The sequence below is a fragment of the Felis catus genome, chromosome C1, assembly GCF_018350175.1.
Source record: "Felis catus isolate Fca126 chromosome C1, F.catus_Fca126_mat1.0, whole genome shotgun sequence".
NCBI lineage: Eukaryota > Metazoa > Chordata > Mammalia > Carnivora > Felidae > Felis > Felis catus.
The window spans coordinates 216,799,265-216,822,190 of NC_058375.1; the positions used below are offsets into that span (position 1 = coordinate 216,799,265).

At 51.2% G+C, this 22,926-nt stretch overlaps 1 protein-coding gene across 17 annotated transcripts in view; it reads left to right on the forward strand.

Annotated features, from left to right (window-relative positions):
• The window catches only part of AGAP1 (ArfGAP with GTPase domain, ankyrin repeat and PH domain 1), a 554,841-nt gene that overhangs the window by 323,381 nt on the left and 208,534 nt on the right, over window positions 1-22,926 (forward strand). For all 17 annotated transcript variants that reach the window (XM_023259842.2, XM_023259844.2, XM_023259845.2 and 14 more), the window contains one exon: window positions 20,434-20,538. In XM_023259842.2, coding sequence (XP_023115610.1) covers window positions 20,434-20,538 — 105 coding nt within the window. The remainder of the gene's footprint in view (window positions 1-20,433; window positions 20,539-22,926) is intronic.

The window sequence follows — 22,926 nt, forward strand, 5'->3', positions numbered from 1 at the left end:
GAAGGAGGTCCTGCCTTTCAGTCCTGCTTTCCAGGGATGTCACCTGAGTCCTCAGCCTTCCTTATTGTATTGTATTTTAGAAGTTTGTTTATTTTGAGAGAGAGGGTGGGGTAGGGGTAGAGAGAGGGAGACAGAGAATCCCAAGCAGGCTCCTCACTGTCAGCTCAGAGCCCAACACGGGGCTCGAACTCACGGACTGTGATGTCATGACCAGAGCCGAAATCAAGAGCCAGGCACCCCTCAACCTCCCTTATTTTAAACTGGGATCACTAGTGAACCCTTTCCAACTGTGTGAAGAAGAAGCAGAAAAGGTTTAAAGGAAGAAATGATGAAGGTAGTCCTTTGGGACATTCTCAGGCTGGGCGCGTAGAAAGTCAGCATTGCTGATACCAGTTCCTCTGTTCCTTGGGGGGAGCGGCACGAGGGGGAGTGAGAACGGGGGTCTGAGCATCTCAGGGATAGCGGTGAAAGTCCACCTGCAAAATGGGTGCTTGGAGGTGCAAGGAATTAATGGCAGCATGGCAGGCATTTCCAATTCAGTCAGCAATATGTTTGATTCAGAAGTCGACATCACCTGAAATTCTAAATTCCCTTTGCTGTCCTTTGTTTAAATAGCGTCACTATTTTTTAGACGTAGTTATTAAACCCGTAATTATTTCGGGTTTATCATTTTTTGGACCTGATTGTAAGCTCATCTCATCTTAGATATATTTTTGAAACTTTAAAGTTGAGTTACACTAAATCAAAAACAAAGTGATTCCAGGTTTAGATATAAATAGAGTCTCAGTCTTGCTTTCCTAAGATTCGTTGCCCTGAGCTTTTGGTTCTCATAGCGCGAGTACATGTTTACTCAGACCTCATTCTCTTGCCCCCGCAATGCTGGCAACACCAGGAGACCCGAGCTGCCTCTCTTAGTTCAAGCCTGGGGATGCCCAGTTGAGCTGGACGAGTTGTGGTGATGGCAAATGGACGATCAGGCCTCCGGGTGGAGAGAATTCCTTGACCATCGTGTAGAGACGTGGGGTTCTTTACCTTTTGAGGGTCTTTCCGTGCTTAGAGGCGGCCGCGTTTCTAGGAAGCCAACCTTGTCTCAGGAATACCAAAGACATTTACGTTTTTCACCTTAAGTTAGCCTTTCTGAGGCTGTCGCTCCTTGTCTTAGATGTGTTCAGGGCCCCGTTGGCGCACCCAGCATTACCTGGGTGGTGTGTGTGTGAGAAAATGCACCTTTCCCGGTGTCCGCGAGGAAAGGTTTGTTGGCTCACTGAGGTGGAAGGGTGACCCCAAATAAGGGCAGCGGGAGGCACCCGTTGGCTCTGGTCTTTGTGGGTGTGGGCCCCGCACATTCTTGTGCTCCGTGTGCTGAAACCCAGGCACGTGTGGTTCTCGTACCCTTTGCGCGTCTGAGCCGGCAGTAGACTCCCAACAGAAGTCCCAGAAATGGTTTTCTCTAGTTGTGGGCATCCCCGTGTGGACCCCCCCTGCAGTCTAATACTGAACTAGTCCCTGCGAATTCGGGCCTGAAATGTGCAGCGGCCAGGCCACGACCTTGACGTAAGACCTCATGTTGGCCCAGAGTACACAGGCCAGGATGGGAAAAGGCCAAGTTCCCGTGCAAAGTCAGATACCTGCAGCCACGTGAATTCGGGGTAGGACGTAGGACAGCCACCAAAACACCATCCCCTGCGCAGAGCTACCATTAAAACTTCAAAACATCGGGTAGTGCTGCCTGCCTGAGGCTGAACCCGGAAGACCTTTTGCTGAGGGTCAACTCGTGCCATGAGCTCTGGTATGTGGCAGGCTACTTGGTTTCTGTGGTCTGGTTGGGCGTCGTAAGTGTGCGAGCAGTGCCTGAGAGGACATGGATGTGGGTGAGCAGAGAGGTACACGGACGCCATTGCTCCTTATTCAATGGGCCCAGGTTTGTTTATGTGGCAGCCAGGCGTTCCCGGTGACACGCCCCCATTGGAGTCCCCTAGATTCTGGCTCGGCAGTCAGTAGCTCAGTGGGGAGGCACTCCATCTGTGGGACGCAGCTCTCTTTGGAGCCTTCCCGAGCATCCCAAGGAGGCCTCAGACACGGTGTCCTTCCCCGCTTCTGTCCCCCACCCTCCTAGGTTGCCCAGAGCACGTCCATTGAGGAGCGTGCACCCTTCTTGCAGACTTTCTCTTAAAACAGAAGCAACAAGGTGGATACACACCAAACTTGACCGTGTGACACATCACACACAGACCTTCTTGGGTTTCTCCCCATGTGCACCGTGCATGAAGGACACAGAGGAGCCTACCAGCTTGTAGATAGTAGCAAACACGAGGCCAGTTAGTGATAAGGAAAGACGAATAGACAAGCATTTTCTATGTATGTCTGTAACTGATTTCCAGGAATTCAGCACAGAAGTCATTTGGGAATCAATTGAGTACAGAGACAGGTTTTCCAGTTAAAAGCACCGAAGAAGCCAAGTCTGCTGAAGTTCCTCCTGAAATACGCCTTTTGATCTGTGCTGCCATGCATGTTTTTTGTTAGACCATTTGTAATGCATTAGGTGAGCATAGCTGCAGTTGGCCGTGGTGCCTGGTTGATCGCAAGGAATTTTCACCGACAGGGCACCGTGGCTGTACGGGCATTTAATTTAGCATTGCCCTTGTGGGAAAGTATGTCTCTTAATTGCTAAGACCTTTAACTTTGTATGAATTCACACCGAACATAATTCAGGCTGTATGGCGATCCTTAACAAATTCTATCGTCAACATGACTACAGGAAGGGAGCCTAAGTAGGGCATGAAAGATTATAATTCATTAATTTTTTCTTTGGCTGGTAAGCCCATGACTGCTCACTGCTCTAACGCATGTTACCCAGCATTTTGGTAGAGTTCAAAAATGAAAAGGTGCTCCTGTAGAGTATGAATGTAATGTTTTTGGAGAAACATATGTATCTAACTTTATAGCTGCAGAGTTCTAGAGGGCTTTTTAGCAACAAAAAGTGTTTTTCCTTAAAAAAGATAAAGTTTATTCTTTCTTTTTCAAAAGACATTGAGGCTTCAAGTTGGCAAATTGATGCCCAGAACATATCCGTCTACTTGAATTGATTTAAGATACAGTGATTTAGGAGGAAATTATTTTAAAACTATGTAAGACTTAGAAAGCAGACCTTTTAAGGAGTTCCTAAGACTCTTACCCCAGAGATGATAAAAAGTAATGAATAGGAATTATTTCACAATGAATTATATTTTGTGTGCACAATTATATGTACTCATTACTTGGTGTGTACTTCCCCTTTGTCAAACGTTATAACGTATCCATCTACCATGAAAGGTCCATATAACATGAAAGGTGGTTTCCTTCCGTGCCTGTGAAATTGATGAACTGATGAGCCGGCAAAGACTTACTCATATTTTAACGCCAGCAGTAACAGTCCTCACACCCAGAGAACAGGGGCATCAAAGTTGGTGGTAGCAGGGAGTATTTGCTGCTGTAATTGACAAATAATACCCCTCATAAATACTGCCAGTCTTTTCAATTAGTTTTCATCTAAAATTCGGGCTACAAAATGATGGCCTGTCAACTGACAATGAATGGCAAAAATTAATAAATTGTCTTCTAAATAGAATGGACACTTAAGAAAAATTGGGCAGCCAATTTAGCACAGCATGAAGCAAGGGGAACCTTTTGTAGGGATGCCGGGCACTACGGTCGTCTCCGTCTTTATTAATGGTGCTCGGCGGCTGCTGACAGTTTTGTTGCTACTGGCAACTTTCTTCATTAAAATTAAAGCCAGCATCAAATTCCATTAGCCGTACTCTGGGCACCTTGCATTTTCTTATACACATTGTTTCTTTTATTAACTCCCTGTCCACCCATGAGAAGTTTTAAAGGAAGTTAAATGGAAGGAATTATTTGCCAAGGCCAGAGAACCATTGTCTGTTCTTGGGGGAGGAATGACTGTTACCTGTCCTGTTAGAGGCTGCACCCTAAAATCTATAAACCCCTCGTTTTTGTTCCCTCCGCTTTCAAAAAAGGGAGCACATTACCTCTAAATACAAACTTTTAGGGATCTTTCAAGCTTTCAGAGAGGAACAGCCTATTCTAGTTTCTGATTTTTTTTCTGAGCCTTTTTTTTTTTTTTTTTTTAACTTCTGGCTTCCCGTTTCTAACTGTATTTCCATAGACTGTACCCTGACACAATAGTGGGTTGATGCTTGGAGACACTTGCATTTGTCACAGATGCCTTAGAGTTATTTTCCCCAAAGGCATTACTTTTATCTGTAGAACAAATTTCAACCTTTGAAGGAAAAAAAAACCCAAGCTTTGCTGAACAAGTTCTCAACTATTGTCTGAAAAGCTGTTGCCTGCCCAGCACTGCAAGCAGTTCAAAAGCATGAAATGCCTCCGCCCTGGAGCGTAGCCTCTTTGGGCAGCAAGAAGTCACAAACAGCTCCGATTCTAGGACAGCTCGGGTCTTGCCTGTGCACGGACGCCCGTCCACCACCCCCGAGCAGAGGTCGTGTGTCTGCTGGGGTCGGCTCTCAGGAAGGCACGAGGCTGGGATCACCCACCACTCAGGTCAACTTCCCTTCTCGAACCAGCCTCCTAATTGCTTTCTCATGCCCTGAGTCACGGTAAGCTGAGGGGCTAACCCTGCCTCTCCACTGTTTTTCTTCCCCTCTTCCTTCTTTCAACTCCTACCTTACACCGAAAGAAACCCAGATATTCATTAAAACAATAGAGAGTTATGTGCCGGGCTACGAAGGAAAAGGCAAAGGCATCATGCCGGAAAACCAGCACTCTGAAACACAGCCGGCGTGTGAGCATCCGGGCACTGGAGGCAAAAAGGAAACCGTTGTCCTGAGCTCTGCTGGAAGCGATTGCTACATACGAGCCTGTAACCTTGTGTTAACCGACTTGTAACCATAGGTTACAGTTACTTCCCCCGCCCCCGTACCTCAAGGAGAAATACAAAAGAGTTAGCGTTCACTGATTGCACGGTGTCCCGTCACCACCCTCTCCTTGTACCTTCTCCTTTCCCATCATACATAAATAAAACAGTATCTAGGGTAGCGTTAAATAAAAGAGAATCCCAACAGGTGAAACATGTCCTGTCTTATTCTCTATTTTGGGTTTCGTTTTTTAATGTAAGAAGTACTGAGATTCCAGAGTGTATGTGCTTTTGCTTTGCAGACAGGTGGTAGCTATTGCAATCTGTTGTTTCTAGGAAGTATTTCTGACGTTTTATTTATTTTTATTTTTTTAAATATTTTTGAAAATTTATTTATTTTGAGAGACAGGCCCAGAGCATGAGTGGAGGAAGGATAGAGAGAGAGGGAGACACAGAATCGGAAGCAGGCTCCAGGCTCTGAGCTGTCAGGACAGAGCCCGACACGGGGCTCGAGCTCATGAACCATGACATCACGACCTGAGCCGAAGTCGGACGCTCAACCGACAGAGCCACCCAGGCGCCCCTATTTCTAACATTTTAACGGTGAAGTGAATCAGTCAAATAATTGCAGGAAGGCTCTGCTACCCGGTCTTCTTTTTGAGTAATTTTAAATAATTAAATGAAGAGCAACGTGTCCAATAGTATTTCAATTAGCTGCGTCTTAAAAAAAAATGAGTATTCACCAAGATTGTGTTACTTGCTGAAACGTAGACATGCAGTCATTTAATATTCTTGCGAGGCCTCTAAAATGAGCAGGACCGAATCTCTGTACCCGCGGATAGCCATCTGCAACTCCAAGGGCTATTCTTCCACTGGAGACCCCCCTCCCCAGTATCTGCACCCACTAATATGTTACAGCAAATGGGGCATGAAATACAACACTTTATATATAGTATGTACTAAGTGATTCTTATATCGAAACAACGAGGCCATTTTTAACATGCTGACACAATGTTTGCAGTGTTTCATCATTGGATTGTCCTGATTAACAGTCAACTTCTCTAGTGGGACCCCTGGAGTAATTTCTTTTGGAACGCGATGAATCCGATTTGTTGGACGCTGCTTCGTCCCGCCACGTATTTTAAATTGCGACCTCTGACGACTTGGGAGTGGAGTAAGCAGCTACGGGGTGCTCTGTGGGCTCACTTCCCTTGCTGCATTTTTGGCCAGTGCTGAGAAGTTGGGTTCAGACGTTTTCTCTTGGTAAGCCGTCACAGGCACCGTTTGATTTCGCTGCCTGGTTGGGGCAGGTCTCCCTTGTCTGTGGCAGCAGCAGTCTGCCTTTGTCGCGGCCTCGGAGCTGGCACAGAGGCGACGCTCGCGGGGGACGTTTGGTAGAAGGGAAGCACTTCCGGGCCGCCCACGTTCCGCGTCGCCTCTGTCACCCCGATACACTACGTACATTCGGCAGGGCAGCCCCTGCCTGTGGCTGGGGGGGGGGCGGCCCCCGCCTGTGGCTCGGGGGAGGCGGCCCCCGCCTGTGGCCCGGGGGGCGCGGCCCCTGCCTGTGGCCCGGGGGGGGGGGGGCGGCCCCCGCCTGTGGCTCAGGGGAGGTGGCCCCCGCCTGTGGCTCGGGGGGTGTGGCCCCTGCCTGTGGCCTGGGGGGTGCGGTCCCCGCCTGTGTCTGGGGGGGGGGGCGGCCCCCGCCTGTGGCTTGGGGGGTGCGGCCCCTGCCGGTGGCTCGGGGGCGGGGGGGCATGCCGACACCTGTCTCCCCTCTCCTTGGCTGCAGAGGCATGCAGACAGGCCGGCTGGGTTTGTTGTCTGTGAAAAGACCCACCGGGGTCCCTGGTGGGCAGCTGGTGGTCTGGCAGCAACACTCGTTCTTACTCAGCGAGAGAATGACTCTGGGGATGACCCTTTACCTTCTCCACCCGTGTCTGTGTAGGTCCGTGTTCGTGAGCACAGACGTGCGTGCCCATTTTATCATGATTTCCGTCAGCCTGTCATCTCCTCAAGTGGAAGGGGTGGGGAAGACCCTGGAATCTGTAGAAAAGTTCTCCCTGACACCTGTGCCGTTAGCACAACTTAAAACGGATCTTCTGGGGGAACAGAACCATTTTGAACCCTGCCCTATTCCTTGCTCGAACTTACTCCTTTAGGCAGAACATCAGGAGCACGGATGCCCCCTCCAGCCGGGACATCCTGGGGACCGAGCACCTGGCGGGGGGCCGTCTCAAAGAGGAAACCAGCCTCGTAGCGTATTTGGACCACCAGGGACCCTGCTGTCCTGGGTGTTCGGCGATAGCTCCATGGACAGACAGCCCCAGGACAGGACACTGACTGGATTTGTTTTTCCAGAAGCACAGTCTCCTTTTTTTAAAGAATTTCCAATCCGTTGGTGATAGCATGGACTTTCCCAGAAACTAAGTAGCCGCAGCAGTGGGTGTCATCGTCTCGTTGTTGTGATCGGACTGGCCGCAGAAGGAAATGTTTGTGCTACTCATACGCCCACGGGAGTTTCTGCAGGTTGGGGCTTGGCGTTCTCAGGGACCGCCGTGGGACTCGTTGTCCGTGCCAGCCGGGACAGACCGTAGAGGCCACCGGGAGCACTGCGTTGACAGCTTCTGAGGCTCTTCATGACAAGTGCCTTGTGCCGTCAGTCCAGGCGAGGGAAGTGGGAGCCCGTATGCCAAGGGGACGCCATCCCTGGGTAAGGACTGGCCTGAAATCGAAACACGGCTGTTGGCACAAACCTTGCTCTTGTCCTTGACCAGGAGGAAGAACGAATCCTTCCCTCCTCTGGTTTCTGCAGTAGAAATTCCATCCTAGGCTTGAACTGCCTTCCACTCCCTACGGCCACATCTTAATTTCCATAAGGGAAGAATCCTGAGGGCCACACCCTGGGTAGTGTTTCTCGGCAAGCCTCCCCACGTGCAAAGTCGTGGTTTACACTTAGGGTGTGGGCAGTAAGACTGTTTGGATTGCTTTGGTCTCTGATGAGATCGCTCGATGAGCGTGTCACTTCCGACCCGTTTCCCCACGCAGTGCAGGGCATACGCGCGTGGCGACAACAGGTGTGCAGGTGGAGCCCCACAGACAACGTGGATTCGGAGTCGGGCTTCGCCGCTCCCTGGTCATGTTGCCTTGCACAGTTATCTAATCTCCACGGAACCTTTCCTCGCTCGTGCTAATGGTTCTACCCCTTCAGCTACTTGTGCGTTCATTCAGCGGGCATATTTTGATCACTTGCTATTTGCCAGGTGACAGGAAACAAATGGGCAAGACGAGAGTGGCCCCTGCGGTCGCTCCGCGAGCAAGGCAGAAACGAATGGCTGGCACCGTCTGGACAGCATTGCCCGACGGAAACGGAATGTGAACCACGTGCCCCATTTCAATTTTAATTTTCTTTCCGCAGCCACGTTAGAAAGAGCAAAAACAAGGGGCACCTGGGTGACTCAGCCCATTAAGCACCCTACTCTTGATCTCGGCTCAGGTCATGATCTCACAGTTTGTGAGTTGGAGCCCCACACCCGTCTCCACGCTGATGGTGCGGAGCCTGCTTGGGATTCTCTCTGTCCCTCTCTCTCTCTGCCCCTCCCCTACTCGTGCACACTCTCTCTCCCTCTCAAGACAAAGAAATAAACTTCAAGAGTTAAAAAAAAAAAAGTGAAGTTTTAATGTGTTATTATAAGCAAACATATCCAAAATTGATTCAACGTGTAATCAACATAAAAAGTTATCTTTTTCTCTTACTAAGCTTTCGGGAGTGGGTGTGTCGGTCAGACCTGACCACGGGTGGAATCTGGTTGTCACGTGGGGCTCGCGGTGGCCCTCAGAATGGAGCCGGTCCAGAGTGAGGGGCCGCTGACGCGGACAGGGAGGCACCGGCCGAGGAGGAGGGCGTTCTGGGCTCCCGTCTGCACAGGCTGAGATCGCACTGGCTGTGGGACACCAGGTCGTGCTGTGGGCAGCCGTGGTGAGGCTTTGCAGGGCAACAGTGTAACCGGCCGAGAGAATTAAGCTCCGAGCGTGGCAGCCGTTGAGAGTCAGGTAGGTAAGTGGCAGAAACACAGGAGAGGAACTCGGAGCAGGAACAGGTGCGTTCCCAGGAAGAACATAGTATCCACAGTCGTTGGTGGACGGATCTCCCGTGCAGAGAACTTCCAAATAGCATCTGCGGACGTGAAGTCTTCACAGCTCGCCTGACACGTCGGCTTTCGACTCTCGTTCTGCCCGACTTCAGCGCACAAGCCTGGCCCTCGGACGGACGTTAACGGACAGTTGCCAGAGCCTGTGCAGCGTGTGTGGAGACGATGGCTCGGGGATCGTTGGCTCGAACAAAGAAGCAGCTGCAGGCTTTACGGGAGTCCCTCTCTGCGGTGCCCCCGTGTCCCCATGCAGGTGCGCACACCGGGTTTTGTGACACGCCCACCGTGGCCGGAAGGCATCGGCCCCTCCATCGCTAGCCTCGCTGGGACTGCCTTGAGGGGGCGGGTGCCCTGGCTTCCTGGGCAGGTGATGGAGTTCATCTTCTTCTCTTTTCTTTTCTTTTCTTTTTTTAGCTAAAACAGAACCCCCCCCCCCCCCGGCTGCACAGAGCCACTCGCAGGCAGTGGCGTGCTGGCCCCCGGGGCCCATCGGGGCGGGAGGAGAGGCCGCCGCCCAGGGGGTCGAGTGGCTGTGCCCCATGGAGCCCCGGGGAGCCCCCCACACTCCGGCCGGTGTCGGGGATGCCCCCCCGCAGCCATTAAGTGCAGACACCGTCATCCCTGCTGCTGAAAACCTGGTGACAGGAAGGGGCAGGTTTGAAAGGCAAGAAAAACGAGGCGATCAAGAGATAATATTAACTGGAAAAATCAAGAAGGGATCTGTCAGTCCCGGTGCAAACACGTTCCTTTCTTAGCGGCCTCTCCTTTTCTGTGGCCGAGGGAGGTGTTTTGTGAGGGTGGTGGTCGCGGGGGGCCCAACACGGGCGGCTTCGGCGGGTTTTTTTCCCCGCCCACGTTGAGAATCCATTTGGGTCTCTCTTTGGGACTTAAGAATTCCAGCCGGAGCCAACGTGAGGCGGAAATCTCCGCGGCCTCACGGCCGACGCGGGGCCCAAAAGGGGAGAAACCCAACAAACTTTTTCCCCCGCTTTGCTGTTTTGTTACTCCGTGGACACGGTATTAAATCGGATTCCGTGTCCATCATTATTAAAATGTGAAGTGTGTCGGTCACAAAGCATCCATTTCGGGGCAGTTAGCTGAATAATTCCTTTCTTTATTATCCCAAATTACTGCTGAGCTCTGGAGAGGGGATCGGTTTAGCCAATTATTGCCATTTGAGCTGGATTTGTGGGTGATTAGCTCCTGGTCGAATCCAGTCCGGGCCGGCGCTTTGAAGCCCGCGCCGTGTGATTTTCTCAGCAGTGAGGTAGGAATAGACGCGGCTAATGACAGCAAGGTCGCGCGGGTGAGCTGACCTGTGTGTGGCGCAGGCTTGGGTTTCACAAATAGGGCATCCACAATAACAAGTGTGGCACTAACCCTGCCGTGCATAATCGGGGCTTTCTAGGATTGTCGGAGATGCTGACAGCTCAATTACAGGGTAACCCTTTGTACCCTACAGCCTGGCAGAATCACGGGAATATTACTAACCAGCGAGGGGAGGGGGTCACCAGGGAGCTGGTTAGAGATCCAGAACCGGCTCCTCCGCCCCCTCCCCCACGCCTTCCCGGCAAGAACAGGCTGGGAGAAAAGCCTCCATTTGTGGGATAATAGATCCTCTGGAGGAGAGAAAGGGGCACAAATATTACGAAAAAAGCAAACAAACAAAAATTCAGTTGGGGGGACCTAGGGGGGGGGATCCTTCCTGCCGTTTCTATGGAAACACTTGAAACTGGGAAGAAAGTTAAGATGGTCTAATTGTGGCCGAGCTCCCCTGTGCTGGCCAAATTGGTCCGTCTCCTCCTGCCCAGGCTCTCATCCAGGCATCGTGTCTGTGGATTTGCTGCAAGTTTTCCATTTGAGGAGAATCTGGGGAGACCGGTTAATTGGGAGTATTTTCCTGCATGCGGTGAATGATTATGTTATTGATTTCCTGCTGTCACCCAAGATCAGCGTTTTCTACACCTTGAACGACAAGCTGTTCTGACCCGTGGCGTGTCTGGTGTCTTGTCATTTTTGCCACGCTCGCTTTTTTTCTCTTAAACCCTCTTCTCACTCGTCCAGGTTGAACTTGACAGCGTTTTAATTGAATGGCAAAGATGTTACTCTTTCCCCACGTTTTAATGTTTGGTTTTTAACTGCTTGCATGTTTGGGGACACTTTAGATTTTGGGAGGCGTCCTAAAACTAGGGCTGGCTTGTAAATTCGGCTAAGTGTTATGGGGACTGACCATACACGGGTACTGAGAAGGGACTCTGGGAGCCCACGCCTGCACGGACGGCCCAGCCCCCCATAGAACTCCCAGGCACTGGAGGGACCTGACCCATGTGTCCCATCTGTTTGGGGACCAGGGGTTAGAGGCACCTCATAGACCCTCGGGGAAGGACATCCTGTTGGGACTGAAAAGCAAGACTCCCGTGGGAGCTGTAGGGACTCCCCCCTTCTTCTCCTGAGGACACTAACCATACTGGATTAGGGCCCGTCCTCACGGCCCCATTTAACCTTAGTTACTCTTTAAAGATGCTGTCTCCACACGCAGTCATATGAAGCATGGTGGGCATGGTAGGACTTCCACACATGAAGTTCAGCTCATAACAGCCAGCATCTAAGGGTCTGGGTGACGCTGGTTTCAGTAGAGGTTATGAAGCCCGGGACCCAAGACCCGCGCCTCGGGGCTGAAGGGTGGGGCGTGTTCACCTGGACGGTAAGGGAGGAAGGGGACGAAGCAAGGAGGGCGTTTCAGGGAGAAGAGAATTTGCAGTTGTAATTCCAAGTGACCCCCGTTGGCTGATTTCCCAGTTTCGTGTCCCGGGGCTGGGCTCCACACCCTTTTTCTGTCAAGGGCCAGAGAGCAAGTACTTGGGGCTTTTCTGCAAGCCCTGAGCTTGGCCAGGTGAAGGCAGCCACACCTGCGAGTGGAGGTAGCCTTGTTCCCATTAGAGCTCATTTGCAAAAAGAGGCAGAAGGTTAGATTTGGCCCATAGGCCAGACTTTGCAAGCCCCGGTCCTGTGGGATTCCCAGCACCAACGGCCCATGTTCGAGTGCCCTGGACTGGGAGATCCTGTCGAACAGCAGTGCACAGAGGGCTCAGGGTCCCCCATCACGACGCAGACTTTGCGGCCATCAGCGCTAGGCCCGTGTGTCGGTGATGGGGGGCCGCGGGGGTGAGGCCTGGGGAGACTTTACCGTCACATCAGGTGCTACGTGTGTGACCTTCCAATCGTCTGGGTCCAGGCACGCTCTCAGACAGTGTGCATTTGCTGTTTGTGAGGGACAGCTTAGCAAAGGGGAGAGCTGGGGCAGGACAGGTAAGGTTTCATTCTGGAAGAGTAGCTAGGTATTAGGAGGGACAGCAGGGAGCCTTTGACGTGGAGGAAGAATGTCCCTGCTCCTGGTACCACCCCTGTGCTTTCCTCGGTCTAAAGATGAAATTCCGTCCACCTTCCACCCACCCAGATACAGTTTTCTAGGTGGTTCGATGTTTAGTGAGCTCTGTGCCCGGCGTGGGGCTCGAACTCACAACCCTGAGATCAAGAGTCACGTGCTCCACCGGCTGAGCCAGCCAGGAGCCCTTCTAGGTGTTTTTTTGTTGTTGTTGTTAAGTCAGTTATCTTAAATAAGCCACAAGTTTAATGCATGTTACAGGGGAAAAAGAATCTCAACTAGAATCAAAGTAAAAAACACAAATGTGAAGACTGAGCGATTGGTGTTCACACTCAGTGGGTCTCTGTTACACCAGTGTTTCTGTGCAACGTTTCAGAAGTACGTTGAAAGCTTTACCTGCTATACTGTGAGTTTGTTCAGCACTATTAAGAAGGTGAATCATCAAACACGGAGGAACTGTAACAGGTGTTTGTTACAGAACCAAAGAAGTACTCGAACGTCACTGTTTTTTTTTTTTTTTTTTTTTTTTTGGAAGTATAGAAACATTGAACCTTTCTGAACTCGGGTGGACAAACTTGCGTTTTTAAACTTGGTAATTTAGGAAGCTGTCGGGACCCCCCTCAGTGCAGCAGGATAATTACATGCATGTCACTGCGCGGTCAGGCACACGCTCCCCTCCGTGCGTGCGTGGCCTCCAGCCGCTGTTCACACAGGTAGAGAAATGCCACCTCGGGAGAAAACGTGGTCTGATCTTCCCACGGAGCAGCCCGCAGCCAGCTAATGCCCCCTTGCCACGTGGGACCCCGGCCATTAAATGTCCCCCCGTGTCATGATGAACTCTGTGCTAACAGACCCCAGCGCCACCCGGTCCCTCGGACTCGAAACAAAGACCGACGTGCCTGGCTAAGACCCCCAGTCTCTAATGCAGTCAGTAAATCTTTGTTGGTAAATAGTTGCGATCGAGCCGAGTTTTAATATAAATTTACGAGTGGTGTCTTATCCCAGCTCGGGGCTGCGGCAAACACGAGGGATGGATTTCAGACAGCACTTGCGTTCATTATGTTAACTTTGTAAGTTATTTAAAGCTTGTACGCTTAACGTTGCTTTTGGCTTTCAGTGACCTCTTGGGACGCGGCAGACAATACACGTGACTAATAAAGAGATTGCGGCCAAAAGACAATTCTACCCTTTGCTCCACCACAGGAAAAGTTCCTTGAGCAAAAAAAAAAAAAAAAAGCAGGAAGTGCCTGCCCGGAATCCTGGTCGTCTGGCCGTAGATCATCAAAACCACAGTCTTTCTGATGTGCCAGCAAATTAATTAGGTGGTGGCAATTAGATCAACACGTGACATTTCCAGTAAGGTGACAGGAACGTTTGAGCGGTCACAGAGCCCTTCCGTTGCTTACTATGCAAACAAGTAAAAGAGATCCAAGCTTTAAAATCGGTCTGGGAGGGCAGAGTGATTCACAGACAGGCAGCCGGGCATTGGGGTCACAGGTATAGACCGCTGCTCCTGGCTTTTCCTACCACGCTGGTCCCCTACTCGGGCAATTAACCCAAATCATAGTGGTTTGTTTAAAACCATAACCATTTTATTATTTCTCAGGCTCCTGTGGGTCAGGAATTTGTGCCAGGCATAAAGGGCACGTCCCTGCCCCACGGGTGCTTTCGGCCAAGATCGTTTCTTCGCTGACGTCTTTGGTGCCTCACCAAACGTGGCTCAGAGGCCTGGGCACGGAGCCAACAGCTTAGGAGCAGTCTTGCAGCTGGGGCCTCGGCTTTTCCTCCCCGTAGCCCCAAGGTCTCCCCCTTGCCAGCCTCCCCGGCAGGGTAGTCTGAATTCTTACCAGGCCAACCCGGGGCTCCCAAGCAAGTAAAAACAGGAGCTGCCAGGTTTTCTGAAGGCTTTGGCCGGAACGGGCCCAGAATAATTTGCACCACATTCTGCTGGTTGAATTGAGTCAGAAGGCCCGGGGACCACACAGCAGCAGTTTTTTGAGGGTCATCTTTGGAGACCAGCGAGTTCAGTCCGCCCTCCCACGTGCAAGGCACCTTCACGCTGCCCCTGGATTCGCAAACCTCTCATCCCACCATGGCCTCTGGCTCAGGCTCGAAGTTTGGGGTTGTCATTTTCATCAGGGGCACGTTTGGAGGAGGCTCTTTGGATACGATCCTTGCCCTCTGAAGACCTGGGGACTCCAGAGACAAGATGCCCTCCACACACGTGCACACGTTCACATCTACCCAGTGCTGACACGAGACAGAGCTGAAGCAGGTGCCCTTTCATCCAAAAAGGAGGAGAGAGGCAGGACGCCCGTAGCGGTTACTGATCCGTAGCGGCTCTGAACGCAGCCGGCACATACTGCTGATCACCCTGCTCTGGCTACAGGGTGTGTGTTCTCCCCCTGGGGCCTCCTACTGGGTCCGGGGCTCTGCTGTCTCAGCCGACCTTCCTTTTCCGTAAGAAATGGCCTGTTTTTTTGCAGCTGTGTGGCTTTTCAGCCTGCTTCCTGCTGGTCTTAGTTTGAGGGTCAGGGGACTCTTTTCATTTCAGACTCTGTCTCTATGCCTTGTAGTCTAACCTGGTACAATTCCTTTAAAATCCTTGTGGGTGTCCTTTGTATCAAATTGTAATTTATTCCATTAGACAAAAGCCAACCCACAGATCCTTGTCTGTGGTCCACACGTGCTCTCTAATTGGAAGGGTCTGAGAGGCCCTGCCTTAAGTCTTAGAGTTCTTGAGATGGGGGTCCGACGGCCGCAACCTTGCTGGGTCTTCATTCGGAGATCACATCTCCTGGCATCCCCTGGGTTAGATCTTTGTTCTGAGGCGAGTTCTTACCCTGAGTTTTCTGCTGGCAGAAGAAGCCGGGAGTAAGAAACGATTTTTCTCCTGTTGGTGTTTAAATCGGGAGTATTTTCTCTAATTCTCCCGAAAACCTGCCTTAAGCAGCCTTGATTCCCCGCTACCCCCAGGTTCATCAGAACCAGTAACACAGTGGGCACGTTCTGCTCGGAAATGTCCTCTCCCGGCTCCGTGCTCCCCAGGCACCCCGGCTGTGCTCCACGTTCCTGCAGGGAGCAGGTCTGCTGTTGGCTCGGCCAGTGCCCAGCTTGGGCACCCTTTAGGCAAACTCCGGTAGCATTTCCCTTCCTGTCCTTGTAGCCTCTGTGAATAGCTGTTCTGTTCCTGCCAGCCTCAGCCAACTGCCTGGTTCCGAGCCAGTGCCGCGTGTTTGTGGATTTTATCAAAGCAGTAGAAGGTACTAAGTCTGTGCTTCTTATCTGTCGTTGCCTAAGAATCTGCCCCAAAACTTAACGATTTGAGAAAACCATCATCACTTCTCACAATTTCGTGGCTCAGGACCACAACAGGGCACAGCGTGGCTCCCGTCTCCGACCTCCCCGCAACAGAAGCTGCAAGCTGCCAAGATTTGTGAACGTGCAAAACCAGTGTAGATCGCGTCTCTACCAAGTCTCTTGGTTAAAGTGAGGCTCAGGCATCCCCGAGTCGGGGTGGGGCGATTCTCACGGGGGCACGTGTACCTAGAAGCAGTGTGTTGGGAGCCATCTTTGGAGACCAGCCGCCATGCCAGCTGTATAGGGAGGTTACAGAAAGTCTCTGTGCCTCATTGGCCTCATCTGTAAAATTGGGATAACCATAGCAACTACTTGCATCAGGTGGTGAGCTTTCGGTGGGTTAATTCTTGTAAGGCCCTTAGAGCAGCACCTGGCTCGCAGCCCAGTACTTACTGTTTTGAAAGTGAAAATTAAACAAAAAAATTTTTTTAATTGAATGTTCATTTACTCTTGAGAGAGAGAGACAGAGCATGAGCGGGGCACGGGCAGAGAGAGGGAGACACAGAATCCGAAGCGGGCTCCGGGCTCCGAGCCGTCCGCACAGAGCCCGTCACGGGGCCTGAACTCACGGACGGCGAGATCATGACCCGAGCCGAAGTCGGACGCTCACCCGACTGAGCCACCAGGTGTCCGGAAACTGAAAATTTTAAAAACAGATGCATAAGCCACATAAAGGTCAAATGAAACAGTAACTGTAACTGATGTCTACAGCGTGATCGCTGGCCAGCGAGAAGCGGTCTTAGGTAAGAGGCGGTTTTTGCGGGTGCAGAGTAGCATCTAAAGACCAGGTGTGCATCTTGACCTTCGCCCGTGCGGTTTTGCCCTGGGTCACACAGCGTCAAAGAGGCTTAGAATCATAAGGGCCGTTTGGTTTGCACTGGCTGACGAGGACTGTCCCCCGTGTGGCTCTGGCAGAGAGCCTTCTGGCCTCTGGCCTCTTCTGGCTGGTGAGACCATGGTTTCGTGTCCTTTAACAGCTGAAAACGAACTCTTCTTAGATTTTCCATCTTCTTGGTACTTCGGTGGACAGTGTGTAAGTTCGGGACGGCCGAAGCTAAGAGGCGAAGCCTGAGGGGCTCAGCCTGATGCTGCGAGGGGGCTGCTGGGACAGTAGTGCTTGTTTCCTGTACGTAGAACTCCGTCCCAAAGGTGCACGGTGGGTTTGCAGTCTTTTCTTGGGCACGTTGGTGGGCGCCGTGTTCAGAGGAGGGCCCCACACTGGTAGAGCCACCGGGACCTTTTGCTTCTCGAAGAGTCTGGGACTAAGAAGGCGTTCCTGGTGTGTAGGCACGTGGTGGGTGGGGTCTCTCGCTGGGACTTTGTGGTGGCTCCCCTTGGTTCCTGCAAGTGAGGGCAGGACTGCAACTGAAGGGGGACCCCCGCCTCGTGTAGCTGCAGGGCCCAGAACAGGCTCGGCCTCACCCCCCCCACCACCACTTCCCCCTGGAAACAGACGACTCCTCTGCCAGCCCCAGCTGTCCAGACCCACGGGCCCCCTGGCACCGTGCTGTCCAGGCAGGACCGGGTGACTCTGGACCCGGATCATGCAAAATAGTAGTCTAGCGGACTCAGGATCGAGTGGGTTAACTTCGGGTGTCTGTTTAGACTCCGAAATGCCCTGATTTTTTCCCTTGGTACAAATGCTCTTAAAAAATCAGTGTTTGGAATTAATTGTCAGGAAAAAGAAAAAAAAAAGGAAGGGGGAGAAACTGAGAGAAAACGTGCTTTTGATCCACTGAAGCTGTTTGCAGCGTCTTGTCATTCGTCGTCCAATCGAGCCTCTGATTACAAAGCCTCGCCTTGCAGCCTCCTTGGCTGCTCATCAGAGAGCGCGTGTCTCTTGGTGCCTCTTAGGATGGGCCCTTGCTGACAGTCGCAGACAGGTGGGGTGCGGCGACCAGCCCCTCCAGTGTTCTGGCTAAACGTGGAGGCTCACACAGTCCAGGGCTGGCGGGCCCTAACTTGGGGGCAGCGGGGCAGCCGGGCGGCTTTGTCGCCACAGAAATCCCCGGGGGCCGGGCAGTGAACCCAGCCAGGGCCCAGGCCGGAGGACAGAGGCACGGCTCCTCGGACGCCGGGGTGTTCTTCAGCCCTGCTGACTCCTGCAGCATTTGAACCGTAGGCAGAGAGGATTACCCTGCAAGATGGACCGTAGAATTTATTTAAGATTGTCGAGACATGCGTTTTCTAGCTTTCCCAGCCCCAAGATCAGTCCACCTGGGGTAGTTCCCCGACGATGTCGTCTCTTCTCGTCACCTCCTGGTTGGACTATTTCCCTTTACCCCCTTAGGAGGAAGTCCCGACAGCCGTCATTGGGCAGAGGATAATCGTGCGTGTAGGATCTGCTCACGAAAGTACCACAAGCTGGCCATGAGCGGTGGGGTCCGTGTGCACGGAGCCCCGGGGATGGGGTGCCTCCCTGTCTTTGTCTGCGTGGGGCGGGCCAGAGCTCGCTGAAGCCCAGAACCGCTCTCAGCTACCAGTGACACCGAGGTGACCCCTGCGCCTGGTATTAGAATTACATCTCAAACGGGCGTTGGAAAAATGTGAGCCCACACGAGAGCCTCTGTGAAGTTCTGTTGAGCTAAGTTTAAAAATCTGAGAAATCCACCGGAGAGGGAAATTTAACGATTTTAAGTGATGGCTGTTGACCGTCGAATCACCAATAGTGACTTGCCCTCTGCCTGGTGCTCACTGTGCAGTGGGACCTGAATTGCCCTGGTTTGTCACCAGCATCCGGCTTCTGTTTGCTGATCCCTGTGCCATATTTGGATTAGGTTGGTTTTTCATAGGGTCTAAGAAATCAAGGTACGTTGAGCTTTCCCTTGTGTTTTCTTCAGAAGAACCCGCAAAGAAATGACCTTCCAGCAAGGTTCCCTTGTGCGTTTCTTCAACCTTAGGAGTACTTTCCTCCAGAAACGACATTTCACCAGTGTCCGGACCCCCCAGCTGGCTCAGCATCCATCACGGTGGTGAAATTTCAGAGACAAAGCAGTATTGTCACAGTATCAGGAATTATTTGGAGCTCAAACCTAATTATCACCTAAAAGTGCTTACGTGATAGTTTCTTGGATTTTTTCTTGCACTGTGGCTCTGGGGGGATAGCCGCGTCAGTTAGGAGGTCGGAGGAAGCAGGTCCCAGTTCCCCAGGAGACTCAGGGGCGTCTGCTTCTAGGAGACTCCATCTCATACCGAGAACCGGCCTTGGGCCTTGGTCCGGGTGAATTAACTCGCACCATGCTTGGGCCTTCTCAATCGTGGTTTCCATCCCGTGAGTTCCAAAGTGGACTTGGGGAGGAAGAGCAAGCCGGGGGACTCTCCAGTCTTCCTTGTTCCACGAGGTCAGGAGCCGAACGGTCCCAATGCAGAAGCTCGAGTCGAGATAGTCCGACCCGGGAGGGCGTGAAGCCCCACCAGGGAGGGAAAGCGCAAAGTCAAGGCCGAGCTCAGCGCTGGCCACCGGTTTTCAACCCAGAAAGGCCAAGAGAAGATGTGGGAGGTTCGCGGGGAACTGAGCATTCAAGCAGGAAGGAGCTCCTTGAGTCGTCCAGGGAGCCTTCGTTAAACATGCTTCAGAGCGCCAGGGCATCAAATGCCTAATGGTTTTCAGGAAGCCCTAACATGATTTCTTTAAAGGCAAATTGATTATACACGATTGTTCTATTAAATCCTGCCGCTAAATTTACAAGTGGAATTTTGTTTTTAGTAAGTTAGAAATCCGAAATGAAAAACTATAAAACAAAATGTTCTTATTTGGGGGAGCCTGGATAGCTCAGTGGGTTAAGTGTCCGACTTGGGCTCAGGTCATGATCTTGCGCTCGTGGGCTCAAGCCCCGTGTTGGGCTCTGTGCTGACAGCTCAGAGCCTGGAGCCTGCTTTGGATTCTGTGTCTCCCTCTCTCTCTGCCCCTCCTCCACTTATGATCTGTCTCTCTCTCTCTCTCTCTGATAAATAAACATTAAAAAAAATTTTTTTAGATGTGCTTATTTGTAAATATCATAAGTTTCAGAATTCAGTTAATGTGTTATTTTTAGAAGAAGGAACTTAGGTTTCCTTTTTTAAAACATACCTTGGGGCACCTGAGTGGCTCAGTCGGTTAAGCGTCCGACTTTGGCTCAGGTCATGATCTCACGGTCCGTGAGTTTGAACCCCGTGTCGGCCTCTGTGCTGACAGCTCGGAGCCTGGAGCCTGCTTCAGATTCTGCGTCTCCCTCTCTCTCTGACCCTCCCCTGTTCATGCTCTGTCTCTGTCTCAAAAATAAATAAAACCGTTTAAAATTTTTTTGAATGAATGAATGAATGAATAAGTAAATAAAACATACCTTTAGTTCCAAATGCGCTTAGTTATGGGAAGGGTGTGGGGCACATACATCACGGTGGCTTCATGGTGGTTGGTATCGTATTTGTTGAACAAACGGCCCCCTCTGCAGCACTCATGAGATTCCCAAAGTGAAGTTCTACACGCACACACACAAACTGGTTGAACATATGTGTTGTGCGTAAAAGAGAGAAAAGCCAAATTGCCAAGTGAAAAATAAGTGTAAAGTTTCCATTTTAAGATGACAGGAGAAATGAATGTTTCAGATTTTTAACGTTATCTGTCTGCTTTTTAAGAAAACTCACACAAGACTTTGTGAATTTATACTTGGCTCCTTTTGCTTCAGGGCATGCTGCTGAAGCGAAGCGGCAAATCTTTGAACAAGGAGTGGAAGAAGAAATATGTCACCCTGTGTGATAACGGCGTGCTGACCTATCACCCAAGTTTACATGTGAGTATGGCCCCCTTGGCTCGGTCGGCAGGCCCAGAACTCAGCTCACACGCTGGGCGTGTGTGTGTGTGTGTGTGTGTGTGTGTGTGTGTGTTAGGGGCTGGGGGTCCCCACAGCGTCAGGCCTCTGGCCCCCGTTTGAAGTTAAAGTAGCATTGGGTCTCCTACTCCATCACGAGATAAATAAAATGCCCCTCGCTCTCTCCATCGGACCACATGTCTCTCTCTTCCCCTTCCTAACAGCCGATCTCTGGCTCTCTGATTCTGCGAGGAGTTACAATAAAAGGGACAGGTGAAGTGAAATTTTAAATGGAAGTAAAAAAGACAAGAGCAGGTAGCAAAAGAGACAAGAGAGCTTATATCTGCAAATCTAGAATAAAGGAAATGATTGCACTGGAACCCAGGAATCGGCTCTGAGCAGCTGAGAAAAACAGTAAGTTAAGCGCAGTTCGTGACTCAGTTTTTATTGTCAGACAAGAGCACATATTGTAAGGTAAGAGCCCCCTTTCTACATGTGTTCATGTAAAGTGCATTATGTTGGTGATTTCTAGAAGGTGGATTAAAAAGCAGAATCATTGTCACTTTGGGGGGAAAGTGCAAGGCTTTAGAAAGCTTTGATAAAATCTGAAGATGGGGCGCTAATGATATTTCTATAACAACACATGCCATGAACCTTGCATGATTATCTGTCTTGAGGTAGGTCAATGTGGAGATTAGACTATGTAGCTCATTTGGATATATCACTGTGTTAAGCTTTGCATTGAAAAATTACAGTTATGAACCAGAAGTTAGACATAAGGGCATTGAAGAAGATTTAGAATCATTCCCAGAGGGCCACCTGGGGAACATGACTGCTAGCATTTGGGGTATACACTCCCAGCCATTTCTATGCGTAGGTGCTTTTTCCTCCCACAACCACGCAGTCACCCTGTGTTCGCTGTCTGGGGTCCACCTTCCTAGACGATGACAGATCATGTGCACGTCCCCACGTCAGCAGATGCACTCGTGTGCCACCGTTGTTGACGGTTACGTGACATCCGTTGTGGGGATGTGCCCTCATCGGTCTAACAGTGTCTCCAAAACGGGCATGTTTACTTTGAATTACTTTTAATGTTTTGAGTAACTCTAATCAGTGTCCTCTGTTGACATCTCTTTGCCTTTACCTGTGTTCCCCCTGATGCCCAGCAGTCGGCTTCCTTAGTTGAAAGTCTCGCCCTCTCATGGCTTTTGGGCTTATGTTGCCAGACTCCTGGAAAGAGTTATCAGTTTTTCTCCTCTGGCTGGAAACCAGAGGGCTTTTACCCTGCACGCGGGTGAACGTTTACCTTCACGGTCATGTATCTATGATATTCCACTAGGATAAGTAACGAGTGGCATCCTTATTGTTTAATTTGCGTCCTGGGGTGAATTCCTTTCTTCTCCTTTGTGTCCTACAGCTCTGCCTTTACCTTTCAGGAGCGGGTTGAAAAACGGGTGTTTCGTTAGGCATCTCTGACTTATTTCTGATGTTGATGGGGACGCCTCCCATGCTTTAACCGTTCCAAAGACTCCAGAGCTATAAATTCTTCATTGTGCTGAGGGGATTCCCTTGCGCTTGCCTTATTTTGGCTTATTTGGGAATAGATGCAGGTCGCTTCTCTGGGTGGCCTCCCAGTCGGAGGGACTTCGTGCCAGTCCCAGGAGGCCTGCCTGTGACCATTCCCGCGTCTCCTGCAGCCCGCTGCCCGCCTGCATAGGAGCGCCAGGATAGTGCTGGGTCTGCCCCTCTCTCCCCAGCACGGCCCCACCCGCTGCAGAGCTGCCCTCTACCTGGCTCCCTTCTTCTGGAGGCCCTGCCAGGGAGCACAGGAGGTCTGACTGTTGCCCCAGTTGCTTTATGTTAGTCAGACAGAGAAGAGTAATCCAAATATCCTTCTTGCCGCGGACTCACCGGCCAGTAAAAAGTGGGGTCTGACCGATGAGCATTTCAGGCCACCTTACGCTCGCCAGCCAAGCTCAGGCTCAGTCAGAGGGACGCTCCTTCTTGCCAAGGGGGAGACGTGTCACAACGGTATGTCCCTGCCCATCCCGGCCTCTCCGTAAATGTCATCACCATTCCGTCTTCGAAAATATTCCCACATGGGCTGCTTCTTGTGGTGCCCCTCCGTGTTTGCCAGTTCCTTTTTTTTTCTTCAATACGTGTGTGTGCGTGGATGTTGTCGGAGTACGGAAGAGGAGCTCAGCAGGGCTTTGTTTTATAATTACATGGCAAGCGAGAGCCAATCATTTTAAAGTGCAATTCCATTAATGCCGGTCTCCCGGGAACTGAAATTATTGATGCAAATACACACGCCCCACCACCCCCCAAGGGGGCAGGGTCACCAAGGGATGGACTTGAATTACTAGAGCA